The sequence below is a fragment of the Chenopodium album genome, chromosome 16 (genome assembly GCF_948465745.1).
Source record: "Chenopodium album chromosome 16, dcCheAlbu1.1, whole genome shotgun sequence".
Taxonomy (NCBI): Eukaryota; Viridiplantae; Streptophyta; class Magnoliopsida; order Caryophyllales; family Amaranthaceae; genus Chenopodium; species Chenopodium album.
In genome coordinates, this window is record NC_137849.1 from 40,738,478 (window position 1) to 40,761,388 (window position 22,911).

At 35.3% G+C, this 22,911-nt stretch overlaps 2 protein-coding genes across 2 annotated transcripts; one reads left to right on the forward strand and one right to left on the reverse strand.

Annotated features, from left to right (window-relative positions):
• Positions 1 to 8,495: 8,495 nt before the first annotated feature.
• Positions 8,496 to 9,804, reverse strand: LOC145585321 (protein PHOSPHATE-INDUCED 1-like). The gene has a single exon (XM_081642030.1). The coding sequence runs from the start codon at positions 9,765 to 9,767 to the stop codon at positions 8,838 to 8,840; it is 930 nt and encodes a 309-aa protein (XP_081498156.1). The 5' UTR covers positions 9,768 to 9,804; the 3' UTR covers positions 8,496 to 8,837.
• A 10,201-nt stretch (positions 9,805 to 20,005) lies between these two features.
• Positions 20,006 to 21,241, forward strand: LOC145586515 (protein PHOSPHATE-INDUCED 1-like). Its single transcript, XM_081643365.1, has one exon. It carries the CDS (start codon positions 20,097 to 20,099, stop codon positions 21,060 to 21,062), a length of 966 nt encoding a protein of 321 aa, XP_081499491.1. The 5' UTR covers positions 20,006 to 20,096; the 3' UTR covers positions 21,063 to 21,241.
• Positions 21,242 to 22,911: the final 1,670 nt, after the last annotated feature.

Below are 22,911 nucleotides of genomic sequence, written 5' to 3' on the forward strand. Positions count from 1 at the left end.
TACCTGAGAGCAAAGAATGTAAGTTCAATCAGCTAGGTATAGATAATTTTTTTTTAAAAAAAAAGAAGAAAAAGAAATTCAATAAAATAAACAGTACCATAATGGTCAGTCCAACAGAGACCGACACGAGACAACGGCGCGTTGCCCAGAATGTAACTCACATTCGGCACCCACACCTTAGGAACTATGCGGACCTTGCCGTCACCTTCATCAAATTCTGAGACGTCAAAATGATTGACGGCTCTCTCTTCATGTTTACCGAGATCCTTCTCGGGAATTGAGTCAAAGCGAGGATGAGGCTGGTAAAAGGTTCTTCTTAGAGGAAAGTCCTCAGGAACCGACATGAAAAAGAACCTCACTTGCCAGCCCTTGCAACTTGTCAGTTTGGGGTGGACGGTATATTTGTGAGGTTGGGTATACAAAGACCACCACCCATCCGACTGACCGTCCCTCTTCAGAGTAATCAATCGTCTAAAAACGTTAAGGGTTAGGGGATAGTTTCGATATAGCATGACCCAGATGGTGGCAATAACGGCCCGAATAGTGGGAGGAGTAACCTGAACTAAACAGACGTTCCAGGCCTTCAGGATTTTCGCCACAAAGGGATGTAAAGGAAAGCGGAGGCCGAAATCTAAATGCTTCATATAAACGGCCACGGAACCTGCTGGGCAATCTAATACCGAGGCTCCAGAAGGGGGAATTGACAGCTCATACCCGTCAGGTAAGTTGAAAAATTTCTTAGCGCGACGGCAGTAATCTTTTTCAATTGCCGTTTTCCTAAAATCGTCATTTATTTTTGCCTTGGCCACTTTTCCATCTCTTGCAAGGGTAATGGGTTGTCGGAATTCAGCTCCGTCAGTTTCAGAGTTATAGCCCTCGTCCAGGTTCTCTTCCTGGATAACCTCTGCCGTCATGTCAACAATGTCTTCCCTGCTCTCATTGTTGATACTACCTTCTTGAGTCTCGTCATCTCCTAAAACCGAGTTGACGGCTAAATCATGAACGGGGGATGACGGACCTTCCTGGGGGTTAGCAGGAATATCAGCCACTGGTTCTTCTTCGGAAGAACTCACAACCTGACCTTGCCCAGGTCTTTTGCTGGATTCAGCTGCCTTAGCGGCCTCGGCTGCCTTAGCTGCTTTGGCGGCCTCAGCAGCCTCACGGGCAGCAGCTCGAGGCTGATAACTGGTACTCTTTACCCTTGGCATGGTGTTTATACCTCTATTGCCAACGTTAGTGCCGTATTGATTAAAATAGCGTTTCCCAGCAAAGCTGCGTAAGTGATAACGAACACTAACAGGCTCAACGTCAAGAATTTCAGTATCGGTAGGAATGTCAGGGTTAGTGGGATAATAGGCACGTTCGCGGTGGGCAATAGTCCTATGTAGCATAAAAGCACGTTTCTCTTCTTCAGAAGATAACGTCTCAAATGGATAATCAATATTATCAGAAAGGGAAGATGAATTACCCTGATTACTACCGATTTCTTTGCCTAGGGATTTCCTAATTAAACGACGCCTAGCAGTACTAAGGTTAGGGAAATTCTCTTCGACACTATCTTCAGACATTTAATTCAAAAATGAGAAAATAAAACAAACATGCAAAATCAGGGGTTAGGGAGCGGCAATACCTTTGACGAAAGTCGCTGATACGATGTACTTAAAGGTGAAAAGTGACGAAGAAGAAAAGCACGCCGAATATACTGAGAAGTGTAAACCGAAATCGAGAAAAGTCAAAAAAGTAAACCTTTGGTTGAAGAACAATTGAGACTGAGAAAAAGCTTTGGAAAAATGAGAAATGAAATGAAAAATGGCGGAATTTTGATCTAAAAGAAGAAACTGAAAAGTCAGTTGAGGTGAAAGGCGGTTCAGAAATCCAACGGCCCTGAATCGACAACCAATTTCAAAAAGTAGCGGTAGGATTTATGACACGTGTACTAATTTTCCCGCTTTTAAAAAAAAAAAAAAAAAAAAAAAAAAAAAAAAAAAAAAAAAACCGGTTACGCTTCCACATTGTAACAAGTAGACCTTGTCTGCTATCGGCACACAAGGTCACTTGGGGGGGAAAACGGAGTTTTTCGCTCCCATATATTTTGTAACAAGTAGACCTTGTCTGCTATCGGCACACAAGGTCACCTGGGGGGGAAAACGGAGTTTTTCGCTCCCATATATTTTGTAACAAGTAGACCCTGTTTGCTATCGGCACACAAGGTCACTTGGGGGGGAAAACGGAGTTTTTCGCTCCCATATATTTTGTAACAAGTAGACCTTGTCTGCTATCGGCACACAAGTTCACTTGGGGGGGAAAACGGAGTCACTAGAACAAAAGGAGTCACTAGAACTTAACAGAGTAATGCGTCAAGGAGGTATAAAAAGTATAAATTTAAGAACTAATGCCAAAGATAATGCAAATGCATACAATATGGGATTATAATACTATACAAAAGTTGTCCTGAAAGTTACAACAAAAAATTAATAATAATAAATTAAAATAAATCTTCTCAGCAAGAGAATATAGAGCTTAAAAATAGAGGCAAATCTTCTCAGCAAAAGATGTGAGTCTCTAAGGTATCCTCAAGCTTCATCCGATGCAGTGTTTGAGTATAAGCCAAGCGGGTATAACGAACTGCAGCAACGGCAAGGTCGGCAATAAAGTTTTGTTAATGCCCAGTGCTTGACAGAGTACAAGAAACGTTATCACATGAAACTTCCAACATAAGGTAAAATTTGAAGAATGAGAAGTGGAACCCAAAGTTTGTCTAGTTAGGTTAAGTTTGTTGGCTACATTAACTGAGGACGATGATGTATGATCATGCGTCCTCACTTGGGGGGGTTAATTGTATGGGATGATATCTAGATATGACCGATATCTTGTAAAAGCACGTGACCAAACTCTGAACAATTGTGAGAAGGCGTCGATATGCGCCAGAAAGCAGACATATCGGCTTGTCGGAATTCGGCACGTGGCAACAGAAGCTCGACACTTGGCGCAGGAGGCTTTGCATGGATGAGAGCCACCTGTCAAGGTGGATCATTATAAATAGTAGGTAAGACCTCATTAATGGGGATATAAAAAAATTACTCTCTCTCTCTCTCTACTTTCTCTCCTACTTATCTTCTCCTCTTAAACACTTTCTAACTTTGTTATCGGAGTGGTTATCCCCGGACCACCCCGGGGTAAGCTAACTTCTTCTCATTGTGTAGGTTCTCAGCTTGCCGATAGGAGTATCAGGATCTCAAGTTCGAGTTCTTGGGGGAATCAGATTCAGAAAGAAACAACCATTTTATAAGAAACGAAACCCGTTCTATCCTGGGAGACAATTGCTTAATAACCTTGGGTATCGTAGAGGGAGCAAAATTGTTTTAAGGACACAACGTGATTTGTTGGGCTCGGGTCATAATATTTTACATTTTGAATCAAGGATAAAGGTATGTATTATGTTTTATTTGTTTTATATATTAGATATATAATTATTTAATTCTTAATACTAGTTTTAGTTTTCGTATAGTATTAATAACATTAACTTCATCCGTTAACATCCATGTCACAAATTTGTCATCCATGCGTAGGAGAGAGAAACCAGATTTCGAGCTTTGGGGTAAAAAAATGGACCTTAATGGAGGATTTTTAATGGAGAACGAGGCTAACCCTATCCTTAAGGATTCACCAAACCCATAATTACTCCTTTTTTCAAAGGGTTTTCGTTTTATTCGGTAGCAAAGCCGCCGAAAATGGTAGTGTTGGTGGAGATCGAGGAAGGAAGAAGAAGATTAATGAAGAAGAAGAAGAATCAGTATCAATGGAGGAAGAAGAAGAATGAAAGAAGAACAAGAATACAACAAACGTCAGTTATAGTTGTTCAATGGCTATTAAATAGCCATCCAAAGAAGTATGTACCACTTTATGCATGTACCATGACTTCCAAGTGAATAGCCGAAAATATTCCCAAATAAACGAGGTATCGTTAATCTAGCAGATGAACTGGGTGAGCCTCGATATTTATGAAATAAAAGTAGCCTCATTTACTAATTCAAGTTTCTCCATTTTTTACCATTAATAAAAATAAAATGCTATACATAGCACTAAAAGCTAAACAAAAGAATCTAAAAAAGAAAAATAATAAACTAATAATGAAATATATTCATTAATTACACTTTTTTGGCACGTGATTTTGTTATGTAACTTTTTTTTTTTTTTTTTTTTGAAACAATTGTCATGCATTTCTAAACGTATACCAAAAAAGGAAATATATTAAATATTTATTTGTAGCCTTAAGCATTACATATAGCATTACCCTTAATAAAATAACTTCACTAGTTTATAAGAGTACAATTATTTTTTTATTCAGGAACTTTTTTATAATCCCGATTTACAATAAAACTAGTGCATATCGAACAATTTTAGATTAATTTTTAGCAAATTTGGATTTATTTTTAATCTAGCTTCTTTGCGGTAACTATCAACCCGATATAATTCTAAAATATATAAATGATGAAATAATTTTTATACGACTGATATTTTACTTTAACTCATTGAGATAGATTTTTGCTTATTTAAAAAGATGACTATATCGATAAAACATAACTTACTTATACGGCCCTAGATATTGGTTATTGTCGATGAGCCTGCCGTCTGTAACCCATTGCACAAATTAATCACATACGGCCCAATAAAATGCCTACAACGATTAGCAAAGTTTTGCCTAGACCCATATGTAGGCAAAACTACCTACACCCCCCTCAAAACGACACTGTACACAATTACATACCACTACTTCTCGTTTCACGATAATATTTTTCACCAATATCTCGTTTGGAGACCAACTTTAATCCTTGAACATTATGATCTTAGTAGCTAGACTTTATTATTAATCATTCATCATATACCATTCCAAGTTGGTTATGGGCATAGGGCATTATGGCAGTGATTTGAGTTTCAATTCTATGTTTAAAAAAAAAAAATTATTGTAGGTACGGTATAAAAGAGACCGTGTGAAGAGATTTCCATAACATCGATTTTAATAAAACAAATGATGATCCTAACTCATGGGCAATCAACTCAATAAACAAATTGCAATGTTGTTGTTATTTTGACAACGTGATGGTGAGATGATCGATGGTGGTTGTTGTGACAGCGGCGGTGAGACATTGATGGCTGTGGTGGCAGCAGCGGCAACGGTGGTTGTTGTGGGTGAAGTTGAGTGGGTTAGAGGGGAAATCCAATGACGGAAAAGAAGAGAAAATATTAATGAGTGAATTTGAAATCACCATTGATGAGTTCGTGGTTTCACCAAAGAGTATATAACTTTTTTTTTTTGTAAAATCCCTTTTTTTTATATATATAATTATAAGAAGCATATAAATTTTATAAATGAACATATAACGATTTGCAAATGAACATGTATTATTTTAAATAGTTTGTTTACGAGGATTATAGATTAAAAAGCATAGAATTTATATCTTTGTACTTATTATTGGAAAAAAGGGAGGGTAGTGATAGATGATCGAGGAAAAAATATGGATATTGTTCATTTTGATAAAAATATATAAATTAAAACAACTATATATTAATCTCAAAGGGAATTGAATAAATAATATACATATACGTAGTATAGCATTTTACTTTTCAATTTATCACACATAATTCTTGTCAAAACAAATGTTATTGCATATAATTGTTCTTTGAATCATGAAAATGAATATATGTAGCTTAATAATAATAATAATAATAATAATAATAATAATAATAATAATAATAATAATAATAATAATAATAATAATGCCAGATTGTATCTCGGCTCCCCACTAATTTCTTGTAAATTGATTGACTTTGTAGGTTTTTTTGATATAATAATAATAATAAAATAATAATAATAATAATATATCGAAGTATGTGAATTATCATGTATGAATATTGCAAAAAAGCATCTATTAAAATGAAATGATCATGTATTAGAATGAAAATGAACATTTTTAAATATGAATATGTACATAAATAAAGTGAGAATAAATTTTAGTATCAAATGAAATGATCATTTATTGGAATGAAATTGAACATTTATCAATATGAATTTTTTTTTTTTTTTTTGACAAAATCAATATGAAATTATTCATGAATAAAAGTGGGAGAATTTTGAAATAGCCACGTAGTAACATCTTAGGTCATCCTAATTAATGTTATTATTGTTGATCATTTAATGATACGATATTGAACATTTAATAATATGATAATGAATATATAATAAAAGAGATAGTAAAAGAAATGATTAAGTGCAAGATTTTGATGAACTAGTAATAATGTGATAATGAACATGTTCATTATTCTAATATAGTATGCACAAAAAATATTTTTTAAAATTTTAATAACAATTTTACGATAAATCTAGCAAATAATATCTGCTATTGTATAATTATGACATAAGAAGTATAACTTGTTTGTTAAATATTATAATATAGTCGTTGAAGATTCGAAATTGACAAATATTAATGCTCAATCACCGAATTAAGTTGTTATGAATATTTAGTTTTTTGTTTATGAACATGTTGCTTTCCTAATATGAACAGTTTATATATAATAGTTGGATTTTGCTTCATTCCAAAGGATGTGATTTATAGTATTATTCAAGGAAAATTAAAAAGTTCATTTCCTTCTCAACTAAATCAAAGTAAAATTGTACATGACAACAATTGAAATATTGGATAAAAAATATATAATACAACTCCACACATAAAATCAAACACAATAAACTTCTCGATTCAAATTCAAAAACTTCAAGCTCTTCTTATTGGTTTATATATGTTGCTTGCATCCCTTCTTGGTTTCTTTCTTTTGCCGTCTTCCTTTTTTTTTCTTGTTAGTGTGTGGTCTAACTCACTATATCCACGACTCTTTTTATACCTGATAGATAAAACATACTTCGTATAAATTATTGGATTTGAACAAGATTTAGTGTTGAAATGAACCAATATATATATGAAAATAACAATTGACACAATCGAAATAACTTTATATGGATGAAGAAGAACATCTATTATTATATAAATGAACATATGTTAGCTTGGAAATGATCATGAAAGATAATGATCGAAGAAATGAAACGAATTTATTAAATAAGCGAATAAACATGATTTATATTTAAATAATCATTTATTAATATGTGAATAAATATATACAACTCATCCTATTTCACAATGATTGAAATAATAATAAATTAACATCAGATTATCTCAAAAAGAACACTAACTTATTTCAAAATGAATATCAACTTATCTCAAAATGAGCATCGAATTTATATAATTAAAATTTTGAATTGAGGAATTATGCATATATACTCATAATGTTCATAAATAAAAAGTGGTGTCTAATCATTTTAGTTAATCTGGAAATTATATCATCATAATGAACATAAGTTAGTAAGTTACATCATGCTTTTTCAATGTGAGCACATATGATTTATTGGAAGCATTATAGTTGCTAGTTTGATCTAAAAATTAATCACATAACAACAAAATATAACATAGAAAATAAGATCAAATAATAATGTGACCAAAAAAAAAAAGGCAAATTCAATCAAATAATAATGTGACCAAAAAAAAAAAAGGCAAATTCAATCAAATAATTCTATCACAAAGTAGCAAATAATGAAAAAAAAGTAAAATTATTACTTTAGTTGAAAATAAACTTCAGAATAATATATATTAACATAAATTATATATTTTGTTACAATTAAATAAAAGATTGAGAAAAATAGGGCTTATATACAATTTGCTGCAATTGCCTCCCTTTTATACATCTTCAACTGATTGAAATCGGAGAGTTTATATTTTCTAGTATGAATTAGACTGGTAGAGAAGAAATGGATGAGAGAGAAAATGAGACATTGATTGTGAGTGTGATTTTTTTTTTATTTTTTGTGGCTTGGGGAGTTGGGGTAGCAGTTTGTTAGGCCACTTGGGTATGGGATGCGGGAGGATGTGAATGAGGGGTGTAGGTAGATATCCCTAGTCTTGGGTGTAGGGTTTAATAACTAATATGGGCCATTAATTAATATTTGATACCCAGATTTTTCTATTCAAGCCCATCACTGTAAACTTGTAGTTTAGCTGGGCTGCAATATCTGATGATAATGTGAATATGTAATTTTGATCAACAAAAAACTAAAGAGCTGACGATCTCAACTGGCTTATGGAGAGAACTTTAAACCTGGCCAAATACTCAATTATAATCCATTTACGTATATATCAACTCTACTTATTGAGTAAGAACTTTTTTTTTTATTTATTTATTTTTTTTTTTTTTTTTTTTTTTAACTATTGAGTTAGAACTTTGGAAGTTTAGTACTTCATATATAGTAAATTTTTTTTTTTTGATTTTTTTTTTTAAAAAAAGAGAGCCACAAGAATGAGTGATGATCAAAATCGATCCCAACATCACTAGAAATCGGGAAAGGAGCTCTAACCACTTGAATTATCCCACACTCTCATATATAGTAACTCAATGCTAATAAAAATTATTCCAATATGAGTCAAGTTTAAGTAAAAAATTCAAAATCTTCACATGCATTCATTTAATTTCAATTACAACATCTCATGTATGTTGTGGGGAGAAATAAAATTAAAAAAATAAAATAAAATAAAATAAAAAATTAAAAAAAAAACATTAAAAAGTCTAGAAATTTGAATATACATGTCTAATTACAAACACATTATGTACTACACATGCTAACCATCCCAATCTGTAATCATGCATTCATGCAACATTATTACAATCTTTATTATTTTCATTCCTTATTGAATGGCTTTCAACGGTTCCATTGCCTTTAATTACTTGTCCAACTTTCACTTAAGGGTCCAACACGTAGAGGTAGATGGATCAAACAAAGCGGGCAAAAGGTATTTCCGCCCATTTAGTCCATTGGCATTATAACTTGCACCCGAACTCGAATCTATCAGGAGCTCACCCGCATGACCCGGGTAAGCTCCTTTTCCATACACTCCGGTGCAAGCAGAAGCTACCTCAAGCGGAGCTTTTGCTTCACCTTGGTAATACCCGTTCCCAAACGGGTTTGTCACGGTATTAGCCAAAAGCATGGCAATATTTACCACCATGCCATCTACTCCCACGTCAGCATTGGGGGCCACCAATGGTGTATCTTGTGGGCCATAAATGGGCTGATGAAAGGGCCAAGCACATTGGCCCGGGCATTGACTTATTGAATTACCTACCCATATATACGTTGACTTTGTCTTATGATCAGACCCATGTGACCCACAACTACTCACACAGAACCCCTCCACGGCTACATCATCAGCCGTGAGGACGAGGGTTAGCCCAATTGATTTAGAGTTCACTCGCCGGGCTAGCTCGGCGAGTTGAGACTTTTTTAAGTTTTTCCCTAGGGAACACTTCTCGTCATCATGTTGCTTTGACAAAATAACATGTAGTCTATCTTTACCGGCCTTCTTCATGTAATTAGTTTGCACGGTATGCCACCATAGGCCCACTGTTGGGCCCACAACACGGTCGTGTTTTCGAGCAGGTCGGTCAAGAGAGAGAAAGAAGTCAGAGACAATTGTTTTTTGAGAAAGGGAGAATTTTCCGTACCAAAGGACGTAAACGGGCAGCTGCCCTTCAAGTAAAGGGCCATTATGGTATTTTAAGGGCATAGGTTGTGCTTCATAGAGTGAAGCCAATTTTTTCACTCCTAAACTAAATTGAAAATAATTAGTTGCTAATATAAATATTAAAAGTGCTAAGAAGGAAGACATTTTTATTTCTAAGTCAAAGAATTTTGATTTGATTTGTAATATTTCTGTTATTGAGAATTATGAGAGTGTAATGTATGTAAGTGAGTATATATATAGTGGGATTTGGTGCATGTATGTAGCTAGCAAAGAAGAGTGGGTTTATTTGCTAAGTTTTGATGAGTAAATTACTTGAGTTGTCAGGGAATAGGGAATCACGAGAAAGATGACAGCTAATCATTTGGATTATAAATCATCACATTAATCTACTTGTATTTTAGGGATGGATATTATTAACTACTTAGGCCTTGTTTTTTGAGCTGCTCTGCTGATTCAATCTGTTCTGCTCTGCTGATACCTGCTCTAGTCTATTCTGTTCGCCCAGAATGTCAAAAGAATAGGGTCTTATAGTAAGTGAAAGCTCACTATAAGAAGGTTTAATAAATAAAATGTGCCAATATGATCTTTATACATCTGAAAATATTATATGTGACTATTATTTTTGAATGCATAAAACTTTTTTTCCCATGTAATAAGTAAGATTAGGAAAGTGATGACGTTAATGCATTGGTTTTCAAGCTACAAAGTGGAATACAGAGGAGGGTTTTGAGAACTTTGAGGTAAGTTGATAAAGGTTTAGAGTTGTTGGGAAAAAAGATAGCATGAGTAAGAATAGGAGCTAACCTTAGCATGTGTCATTAGAGTTTTCCTAGGTAAAAATGCTTAATTTCAAGAAAATATCATCATAATGTAAGATTATAATATGGTCATTACTTAAATAATTAGATTAATGAGATTTATTTATGCATGTGTTAATGTATTAGGAACAGAAAAGGGACCACATAAAGAGCTATGGTATAGAGCATATGATCCATACTTGTTTAGCCCCATTTGAGAAATGGGCATATGCAATGTATTTGGAGCATTATGATGGACATACCCAGAAGAGCAGACCTAGTTAGGTCCCCCATTGTTAGCAATGGGATGTAATAATTTCACATACCCGTACCATGCTTGTCTGCTTCTTTGTAGATCCTAGGGTACATGAATGTGCCTTAAGGTTCAACATTTACTCAACCATTATTTTTGAGATATTTCAATTCCTAGTAGTAGTGATTTGATATTAAGATCGAAGCATATCATAATCGTTAACGAAAATTGACTTTTGTCCTTGACTAGAAATCAAGAAGTAAGAAGAGTAGGCCAGATAAGTTTAGTATTTTCTTACCTGTATTACCCTCGAGACAATACTACTGAACCAGTCATAATTAAGAATCAGTAGTTAAACATGTGGTAAATTTTAGGCTTAGAGCAATAACTATGGTATTTATTATTGAAATAATTATTACTTGAAAAATAGTCTCTAATTAATTGTTTGTGTTGACCGCTGAAAAAGGGGCATATATATTTGTTTAGTGTTAATTAAGGTAGACGTATATATACTACTATTAAATTCCTAATCCAACAACATTAAACAATGAACTACCAAAACTAATCCAAATACTTGAGCAAGTTTTTGAACAAGTGCATAGTTTTATAGTTTGGTATCAATGAAGCTCCCTAAAAAAGAATATTATGTATTACCTCCGTTTTGTATTATTTGTAACGTTTAGATTTTTTTTTTCTCTATTTTATGTCAAATTATTACAAATAATATAAAACGGAGGTAGTATTTATGTGCATCACTAGTAAGCGGATTTAAAAGGGAAACCCAAAGTGGGGAAAAACTATACTATTATTAGAAAAAACATAGAGATTTTTACAACATTGATTTCACCTCACTAGTTCTACGACTTCTACCTAAGGGAAACTTTTGGTTTATATAAATAAGTGTTACTTTAATGAACTTAAATTGTATCAACTTCGACAACTTGTAAGAAATTTACTACCACTGCACGTTATCTAGCATAATTTTGTTCAGATGAAATTGATTGAACCTTCACTACATGTCCATGCTTTATGGTATGTAGGAGTTTATATGTTTGGTCTAATATCCATGGTATTAATTTTGCAAAATTGAAGAACGTTTTAAATGAAAGTGATTTGTGAAGATGACTTGTTAAGGGGCTACATCCTTTTCCTAGAATCCTAGCTATACTAAGCTGTAAACCAACGAAGATTCGTGTAAGTCAAAGTTAGTGCGTAGTGGCAGTGTGGCACAAGTCAACACTTATTTATTATGAAGCACTTTCATATCTGCCCTTGATCTTAAAGAGTAGAGTATGGTTAATTACTTGCCGCTTAGCATCATCTTTTAGACCAAAATTGCACTTGATTAATGTTTGCTGTGACGTTTACTGTATTAACAATAGCACATACATAGTACTAATTTAATATCTGTTTTTGTTTTTCCTTCTTTCCATACGAGTAGCGCGCATTTGCATAGGTAAATTAGGTCATAAATGTGGGACTTAGGGCCTGTTTAGTTTGTCTTATATTTGCTCAATTTCTCTGATCTAGTCTGGTCTGATCTGAATGTCAAATTTGATCAAACTTTAACCTTAAATATACGATAATCTATACGAAAAAAATATATCAAGTTGGGTCTTGTTAGATTTGTAATAATGTGTACTTTATTAATATGTGATTTTCAGAATTTTTTTCATTAGGAAATTAAAGATATTTTGCGAAAAAAAACTGCACATAAAACGATGATCTGATCTGAACTTATTTTTTCTGATCTGAACTTATTTTTTCAAAATAAGGTGAACTAAACAAGGCCTTAATCAAAATAAAAAGTAGAGGCAATTCTTTATTCGGGCATTTTGTTGGGAAATATAGGTATAGTTGTGTTTGATAAATGTGGAAAAAGTCAACTAACAAAATAATAAGAATGAGAAAAACAATAAAGAAGATAAACAAAAAGTACAAATATTTATGTAGTTTGGTCGAATTAGACCAGCATCCACATGTGGGGAATTCAGAGCTTTTTTACTATAATGTTGAAAGAACGAAAAATTATACAAGGAGTCCTAAATCTTAATGGCTCAAAAAGTACATGAATGGTCCTTTTATAATGTAAGGAAACTATTCCATAAGTTATGCACAAAGACCGCAACAACTAGCTCAAGCCTACCGCAAGCCTCCATGAAGACAAGCTATAAGCCTATAACTCACTCGCCAATAATCAAGCCATGATGATGCGTGAGCTATAGCTCACCTCCTCGTCGCATGACATCTTCCTTGCCTACGTACTAGGGGTGAACATGGTATGGTTTGGTGCGATTTGAGTCCAAACCAACGAAACCGCAAAATGTGATTTGGTCAATTTTTCAAACCAAACCAAATAAACCATAATAGTATTGAAATCGGACGAAACTAAACATTCTAATTAAAAAAAAAAAGAAAAAAAAAAGAAAATACTTGTAGAGTAAGTAAAAAGAGATGAAGTAACTTTAAATACTGTAGCATATCTCAGATAATTGAAAAAATTTATGGAGTATTTACAAACCAATCGCACATAATTATGTCAAAATTTCATAAATATTAGAAATACTAAAAATTAATTACTGTAATTAATTAATCGAACATTAATAGCACAAACCAACACACAATTATGTCAAAATTTAATAAATGACTTTGAAAAAATATACTCCGAAATCAATTCTTAATAAGTATAATTAGGGCTACAAATATCATACTTGTACCGAATATATAATACTCCGTACAAATTAAAAACCATGTACAGCTAATGAGTTGCTAGGACCAGCTGCACACTAATAAGAGATCCCTTCATATAATCGATGACATTTTAGTAGTAGTTGGTTTTGCAGAGTGCGTGAACTCTCCGTGCAACTTATGAAGACCATATTTAAGTACCCTAGGAGAATATTGTGTAATTAATTAATTATAATACTGCAATCTAATAATCTGTCTTTATATTCTTATTTGTACTAAATTGCTAACACCCTCCTTCATCCACGCTAGTGGCTAACATTTTTTTTTTAAATACAAGTTGCTAATTATCGTTGCTTAGTGAATAGTGATTGGATTAGGACATTGTAAGTGGACACTAATACGGGTTTCAATGTCTAAACTTTGCTTAGTTTGTAGACTTGAGTAATATAAAAAGTATACTGTACTTCTTCATTTGTTTGTTATACTCCTCTTGATGCGTTGGCATTTTCACTATTCTTCACAATTATTACTACACGTAGAAAACAGAGTTAATTAGAGTAGTCTTTAAATTATCCACAAGCTAGATGATTTTATGGCCTGGTCTTTTGTTTTAAGGGTATTAAGAGCAAGATTGCAAGAACAATGCAAATGATGAACAAGTATGCTAATTAAGCAAACTTTAAGAGAATATATTACATCTCTACAAAGTGTCACTACCTATCCAAATGCGGTTTTAATTGGTGATTTTAATCAAGTGGAATTTTTAACGGATAAGGTGGGAAGAAATATGGCTATTCCCGGTCGGTTAGATATTCTAGACTGGAGACTTGATACCGGTTTAATTGCTATTCCGTTTACTGGACCTCAGTTTACTTGGACTAATAATAGGACTGATTCGGACACTATTTTCGAAATGTTGGATATAGGGCCTATGCTACTTCTATTTGGATGGATAAGCATCCGGATTCTTCTGTCTCTCATCAGCCAATTTTGTTTTCGGATCATGCGGCTATTATCTTCTCAGATTCAGCCGCACCAGATCATGCTAGGCATCCGTATCGTATCGAAAACTGGTGTTTAACAGCAACGGAAGTTCATTCCATAGTGGTTTCGGCCGTGTCTCAATTTTTCGCTAGGTCACCACTGTTTTCTCTATCTCGGAAGCTTGCTCTGCTCAAGGATAGGCTTTTGGCCTGGTGTACTGCTAATAAAAGGGTTTGGGGGATTAATTGGAAATCTTTGGCCATGGAGATAAATCAAGAAGAGTTCGATTTGACAAATACGGTTGGCAGCAACCTTTTTATCACTACAAAGGAGGAAAAGATAGCAGCAGTTCATGCATCTTTTCTTTATTGGAAGCAGCGTGCCAAGTTTCGGTGGGATGCTACCGGAGAAGTTCATTCAAAGGCACTTTTCTCTTTGGTTCAGGCTTGTCGCCGACGAAATGCTATTCATTACTTGAAGGACTCGGAGGGTGTATGGGTTACGGATCCTCAGGGTGTTCGCTCCCTTGTGCTTTCTTTCTACAAGGATTTATATAGGCCTTCAGGCTCATTTGCAGTCCCGGATAACTCATAGTGGGATCAATTACATTTGCCTTCTCTTTCTGCTTCGCAGCAGAGGCATCTCCTTCTTCCTTTTCCGGCCGCCAAGATTCAATCAGCTATGTTTGCCATTAATGACAATAAAACTCCTGGTCAGGATGGTTTTTCGTTGGCTTTCTTTAAGGTCCACTGACAAGAGGTCGGCTCGTTTGTTGTCGCAGTTGTTCAATACTTCTTTGCTCATGGTTATATGTTGAAGGATTTGAATTGTACCTTTCTTGTCCTTCTTCCCAAGGTGGATAACCCAGAGTTGGTCTCCCAGTTTCGGCCCATTAGTCTGTGCAATGTGCTTTATAAATGCATAGCTAAATGCCTCACAGGTCGTCTGTGCCAAGTCTTGCCCGCTCTAGTGTCATATTTTCAGAATGCCTTTGTTCCAGGAAGGCTTATGTCTGACAATGGTTTATTAGCTCACGAGATTCTGTCCTTTATGAATGCTTCTAAGGCCCGCAAGCGGTTTTACGCAGCTCTTAAGCTCAACATGAATAAGGCTTATGATCGGGTTAATTGGACCTTTCTTTTGCGTACATTGCAGGCCTTTGGGTTTCCACCTTATTGGATCTACATCATTCATCAGTGTGTTTCGACGGTTTCTTATCAAGTCTTAGTGAATGGTAGGCCTTCGTCCACTTTCCAACCACAGTGTGGTTTGCGGCAAGGGGATCCTCTCTCTTTGTACCTTTTTGTCCTTTGCATGGAAGTGTTCTATGCCATGTTGAGACGCGCGGAGGACTCTTCTCAGCTTCAGGGTATCCGTATTTCGCGGGGAGCTCCCTCCATCTCGCACTTGTTTTTTGCGGATGATTCCCTGTTATTTTTCCAGGTTTCTCCAGCTGCCTGTGATAATCTGTTACAAGTGATTCAACAGTTCTGTGAAGTGTCGGGTCAGATGATCAACCTTCAAAAGTCCTTTGTCAAGTTTAGTCCTAATACACCTTCGGATTACAAGGACTATTTGGCGACGTGTTTGAAGCTACAGCATCAACCATCTCTTGGTTCATATCTGGGACTGCCGGTGGATTTGGGACGCAGCAAGGTCTCTGCTTTTCAGTACCTAATAGATAAGGTTTCCGACCGTCTGTCTTATTTTTCCTCTCTCCACCTATCAGCAGCAGCTAAGTTGGTTATCATTAATTTAGTGTTGGTGGCTTCGTTTAATCATGTTTTGTCCGTCTTCAAGGTGCCGGCCTCGACCTGTAACTTTATTGATAATATGTTAGCCCGGTTTTGGTGGGATCTTCTTCCTCTTCGAAGGGTATGGCATTTCGATCAGCCTCGCTTCTGCATCTTCCGAAAGGTTTAGGAGGGTTGGGTCTCCGTAGCTCAGCCTTGGTTAATCAGGCTTTGCTCGCCCGTCAGCGTTAGTGTCTTTTTTAACATCCTCAGTTTCTTATTTCCAGGGTCTTCCGGGCCAAGTACCCTTGTCTTCGGTTGCTTTTTCTAGGTTATCTTAGGGGTGTCGGGGCCAGATGGACGGGCAGGCTGTGTTGGAAAAGGATTTGGGTTGGAAAGTTGGTTTGGGTTCCAGGTTCGAATTGTTGGTGATGATTGGGTACCCGGAGGTTTGTTTGTTCGACCGTCTGTTTCTGAGTCGGATGTTCCGACTCATGTTTCTTCTCTTATTATTCCGCGTTTTGGCGCGTGGGATACTTCTAGGATCCATCAGCTGTTTGACACTCCTTAGGCCCAGCGCATTCTGGCGCTTGAACAGCCACATCGAGCCATGGATGATTTTGTATATTGGAAGTGTTCTAGGGATGGTCGTTTCTCTACCGAATCGGCCTACTCTCTTCTGGTTCGATAATCCGTCGTATCGATTGTAAGCACTCCTATTCCAAATCAGTGGTGGAAATCCTTTTGGGGTCTTCCCCTTCTGCCTCGCTTTAAGGTGTTTTGTTGGAAGCTGCTTCATGATGCCCTTTCTTTATTGTCAACCTTAGCTTCCAAGGGTTTTCCGGTGGTTCCGGTCTGTCCTTTATGTCGTACGGACCTTGAAACGACATCACATCTATTCAGACACTGTCCGTTTATTCGACCCCTTTGGGATTCGACTCTCCTCCCTCTGAATGATAACTTGCCGGGAGCTACTCCATTTAATACCTGGATAGAGTCTGTGGTCTCATACTTTAGGGAGTCTAAGGATCAGGTGGGTCTGACATCCTTTGTTTCTTTTCTGTGGACTATATGGATTGTTCGGAATGGTTGTGTCTTTAGGCAGGTAGTTTGGTCCCCCTCGTTATTTTGTCATCTTTCTCAAGATTGGACAGCTAGAGCTATTCAAGCGCAAGAGTTCCATCATCATTTTACTTCTTTAGCACGGCCTTCCCTTAATCTATGCCACGAGTTGGTACCTTTGTGTTAGCAGGGGGATCTCTCATATCGCCTTGATCATTGTTTAGTTTTTGATGGAGCCTGGCTTTGTCAGGATAATCGGGCTGGTGCAGGTTAGGTTGTGCGGGGGGTTGCTTCGGATACAGTCCTTGGTGGTGGGGTGCGAGCCTGTCGTGTTAGTAATGCTTTTTAGGCAGAATTGCAGGCTTGCTTGTGGGGTCTTCGATTGGCCTTGCGTAGGGACCTTCTTCGTCTCATCATTTACACAGACACTGCTCCCCTGGTTTCCTTGTTTCGACTCTCTGAGCGATTTGACATTTCTTGTTTATGGTTGCTCCAAGAGATTCAGGACCTTCTCCCCTAAATTTCGGCCTGTCAGCTTTGTAAGGTGCCACGGAAGTGGGTTGCTCCTGCACATTGGTTGGTTGCTGCTGCTCGGGATCGCCGCTTCCTTTGTTGGACTTTTTAGGTTTATTTGTTGTTCTTTGTTTTGTTAGTAAAGTGTCCAAACACTGTGATATTATCCTAATTGATATTTTCCTTTCAAACATGATTATTCCTATCAAAAGTAATATTACTCGTAAAAGACAAGTGGGGAAACAAATTATTGTAAACAACATTTTAATCCTTACGTCGTTCTTTAAAGATTGTTCCATTTTTACATTTTATTCCTAATAAATGACTCTAGTAAATGTATTAAATGAATATCAAAATTTCATCATGTATATATAATAGATAAACTAGCTATGAGGGGTTATGGATTTCATGCTAATCAAATGTAAGTGGCGTAATTTTTCGAATAACACATAAAATGAGATACGGAGTAATCTTTAAGAAACGGATGAGTAATTTATAGGTTTACTCGATCTCTTCGTCTTACAATTAAGATTTTTTTTTTTTAATGATCAAAATTTAAAAACTTTAATTCAACCACAAAATTTCATTATATTTATAGAGTGTGAAACATAAGTTATGTGTACAAACTCTGTATGAGACTGCATAACATAAAATAGACAATGTATTATGAAAAATCCGTATTATTTTTATACAATCAACATCCCTTGCCCATCTGGCTGCCATCAAAGAAAAAAATGTAATATAGTGATGAGGTAGTAAAATAAAATGAAAAATCCAAAACTCCTGAAAAGCATGGATGATGATCAACTAGTATGATAAAGAGCAAAAAAACACAAAGTGTAACGTACTCCTCAAGTTCACAAAATTGCCGTGAAGGTGAAGGCCGGTGAGGTGTGAGTATGTGAGGCTATTCTTGACATGTATTGTGAAAAGTGGGACCCACCAAAAATCCATCTCATCCATTGGATACTTGAAACCCATACACGTCATTATCCTATTCAAAGCCAAGCCAGCAAGGCTAGGCTTATTTCTTTCTTTGCTTGGTATTTGCCAGTTGGACTTCTCACTCTTCCCCATATAAACTCCATTTACTTACGGTTACCTTCCCTTAACAGCCTGTCTATTACCACACTCTCTTTCTCAACGTCTCTTTTTCTCTTTTCCTTTTCTACCCTTTTTTTTTTTTGTTATCTTCGCATTTTTTTTGAACTCAATTGTTGTTATTCCTAAAACGTGACTTTATTAAATGTTGGTATTCCTTTGCAAAGAGCTCAATTTTATTCAACTTTTTTGACTTATTACATATTCCTCTTGTTTTTAAGTTGACACATTTCTATTATCACGCTTGTCAATGCATGTTTTTAACGATTAATATCTAATTATCAATATTGTACAATTATAAAAAGTGAATATTAATAAAATATACATTGAAGTAATTCAAACAAGATCCCACATGAATATATTTTATTGTATCTATAAACCACAAAAGCAAGTCAAAGCGTATTGTGTGAATATTGTAAAAGTCAAACGGTGTCAATTAAAAAAAACGGAGGAAGTATTATTGTACACGTTTTATTTTGTACTAGTAAATAAATTTAAGAATTTTAATAAGATAAATATAATGGCATTGAGATGAATCTAGCTAGCTAAATTCTACTATGTATCTAATTTTACGGAGTACTTAATTAAGGGTCTGTTCTCATACGATTATTTTTAGTTCAGTTTAGTTCAATTCAATTCAGTTTAGTTCAGTTCAGCTCTAATAAATTCAGTTCAGTTCAGTTCAGTTCAGTTCAGCTTTGCTCTAATAAGTTCTGTTCAGTTCAACTTAATTCAATCAATGAGAATATGCCCTAAATCGTACAATACGTGATAATAAAAAGTATAACTTATCCAAAAAAATAATATCAAGTTACAAGTCTCACAACATTACAATTTGAAGAACACAAGAAAGTATAAAGAGTGCAACTAATTAAATTTTATTCTATCTACATATTTCACATTTGCCAAATTTCCACCATTACTTTATTGCTTCTAGGCCTTTTTTTTTTTTTTTTTTTTTGTTTCATGGCATTACATATGGAGTACTTTATTTAAAAATTCTCTCACCCTCTCTTGTTCTACACACTTCCCCTTTTCCAAGGGCAGCATGGAGATTTCAGTTGCCAGCCAATACAGCCATGGGGACCCACGACGCGTATCTATGAAGCTGTAACCTTATGTAATTTCGTCCTTTTCCATACTCCAACGCTTTTAATTTATTAAGCCTTCCCTTTTTTTTGTGTCTTTTTCTGACCTCCTTTCTTTTATCTCATCCAAAATCGACCTATATAAACCCCCTCACTCCTTTCTCATTTCACTCATCCCACTTCTCACTTCCCATTTTCAAACACTTTAAAAACAAAAACCAAACTTTTAAACAAGCCCATAAATTTTTTAAAAAATGGCCTCAACTACTCAAAAATTCCTTCCAATCCCAGTCATTTTCTCACTCCTCCACATCATCTCCGCCGCAAGAAACACCATTCACGACCAACAACCAATAGTCGATGATTCCTCAAACTCGATGCTCCTCCAATACCACCGTGGCCCACTCCTCTCCGGTAAAATCTCCGTCAACCTAATCTGGTACGGAAAATTCACCCCTTCTCAAAAGGCCATCGTATCCGATTTCATTACTTCCTTATCTTCCACCAAAAGCCATAAAACCAGCACCAACCCATCCGTTGCCACGTGGTGGAACTCCATTGGCAAATACTACCACCTTGCCAACAAAAAAACCTCTTCACTTTCCCTCACTTTAGGAAAACAAATCAACGACGAATCCTACTCACTAGGAAAATCCCTAACCAACAAACACCTAACCGAACTCGCTTCTAAAGGCGCGCAATCCAACGCAGTCAACGTAGTGTTGACTTCATCCGACGTGGCAGTCGCCGGGTTCTGCTCAAGCAGGTGCGGGACCCACGGCTCAGCCAGCTCCAAAATGGGCCGAACCCACAGCAAATTTGCCTACATCTGGGTCGGAAACTCGGAGACCCAATGCCCGGGTCACTGCGCTTGGCCATTTCACCAGCCCATTTACGGCCCACAAAGTAGCCCATTGGTTGCGCCCAACAACGATGTGGGCTTAGATGGGATGATCATTAACCTGGCCTCATTGATGGCTGCAACCGTGACTAACCCGTTTGGAAACGGGTTTTACCAAGGCCCAAAAGAAGCTCCACTTGAAGTAGCGTCAGCTTGTCCTGGGGTTTATGGAAAAGGAGCTTACCCGGGATATGCTGGTAATTTACTAGTGGATAAAACAAGTGGTGCGAGTTATAATGCAAATGGGGTTAATGGAAGGAAGTATTTGTTGCCTGCTTTGTATGATCCTTCTACTTCCACTTGCTCTACTTTAGTGTAGAAATAAAATTAATAATTAAGGTAGAAAAAAAAGTAAAATGTAATATTGAGATTAGTGAGGTAGTAGAATTATTAAATTCATTGATTCATTTTGTTTACTTTGTTTCGGATTTGCGATTTTTATTAATACAAGTAATATTTTATTAACAAATGGTTTAATTTGCTGTTATAAGAAAGAAATTTGTCCGTTTTATTTTGTCCTAAATAATGTAGTACTGGTATTTTTTTAGTTGTTGCCTTGTTGGTACACTTAATTAATTGTGAGGACTGAGAAGTCGGTAGAAATGCCACTGGTTTGCCAGCCTTACTTTGGAATTTGGAATTTATGATAATTAAGTTAGTTAAAAAAATCGTGTAATTGTAAATAAAGCAGTAAAATTTCAAGTGGAGGTGAGATGAAGGGATATAATCATAAAGGTCATTTGAATTTTGATAAAGATCGCACATATCACATGTATAATGTGTGTTTAAACATAGAAAGTTATACTCCGTACCTCAAAATAGAAATGTTCACTAATAACTCAAAAGTGGTGTAAAGTAAAGTTATGCTTCTTCATTCCTTCATTCCAATTTGTATAATACTCGGTAGGGTAATGAATAGAAGTTTAAGCTTATGTTAATGCTTATGCTAATGATATTTCAGCCCAAATTAATTCGTATATTATTTTCAATTTCTATATATTATGGACTTATGGAGTATCACGCCGTAGTTAGGACTATTAGGTATTACTAGAACTTACAAATTCTTTGGATGAATCCAAATTTACATAAATTCATCTCCTATACATAATGAGTAATTTTTAACGGCATTTACTAACTTTTCAAAAGAATAAATTTATGAATTTACCATATTAGGTTCGGTTTACCACTATTATATGAGTAAATAAGCTATTGTCTATAGTTACGAGTATTTTTTATTAAAATGTAGTACTCCGTAATACACAGAGGAATTTCTTACAAAAGATTAGCTTGGACAATACAATGGTCAATTTGGTCATGTGAATTAGGTGACATCTAGAGTTTCACTAAGCTCCAAGTCTCCAACATATACATCCCATGTTGTGGCCATTAGGTTCATGCACCCACCGAAAGTATTACTATTGCCTAACGCTCCTTCTTCCTTAAGATTCTCCGCATTATTAGACATCAAGACATTTGAAAATTTTAAGGTATATCAGCCTATATCTTGTTTGATACAGATAAAAAGAAGCAAAAAGAACATGTAGTTGTTTTGTAAAAAATATACAATTGTTTTGTAAAGAACATAAAACTGTTTTGTAAATAACATCTAATTTTATATATTTTTTTAAAAAAATCTAAATAACATGAAAATATTATGTAATGAACATTATTTATATATATCCACCTTAATACTAAAACAAAATTTAAAAAATATTTCACAATAAGCAATGAATATTATATCACAAATAAAAGTACATTACATAGACGATCAAAGGACATGAATATATGTTCTTTTCAGTCTTTTTGGTGCAAATATGTTCTTTTTACTCGGTATATGTTCATTACATTTTAATAGTATGTTCTTTTCACTATAATTGTATGTTCCTTACATATGTAAAATATGTTCTTTCCGCGAAATGGTTGTACAATGCAAGGTAACCCACGCCTGTAGGAACCACATATTGCCAGACATGCAACGGCTAATCAATTATTTGGAATGTTTTTATGTTATAAGTTTTTTTAAGCAAGGATCTATTTGGATTTTGGAATGCTGACAATCTTGCCAAGTCATTCTTGTATCTATGTAATTGTTCTATTTGTCCTTAAATTATTGAATTATTTGGTTTTAGGCCCATGTCTCATAAGTATTTCCTCTGTTTTTTTAATTG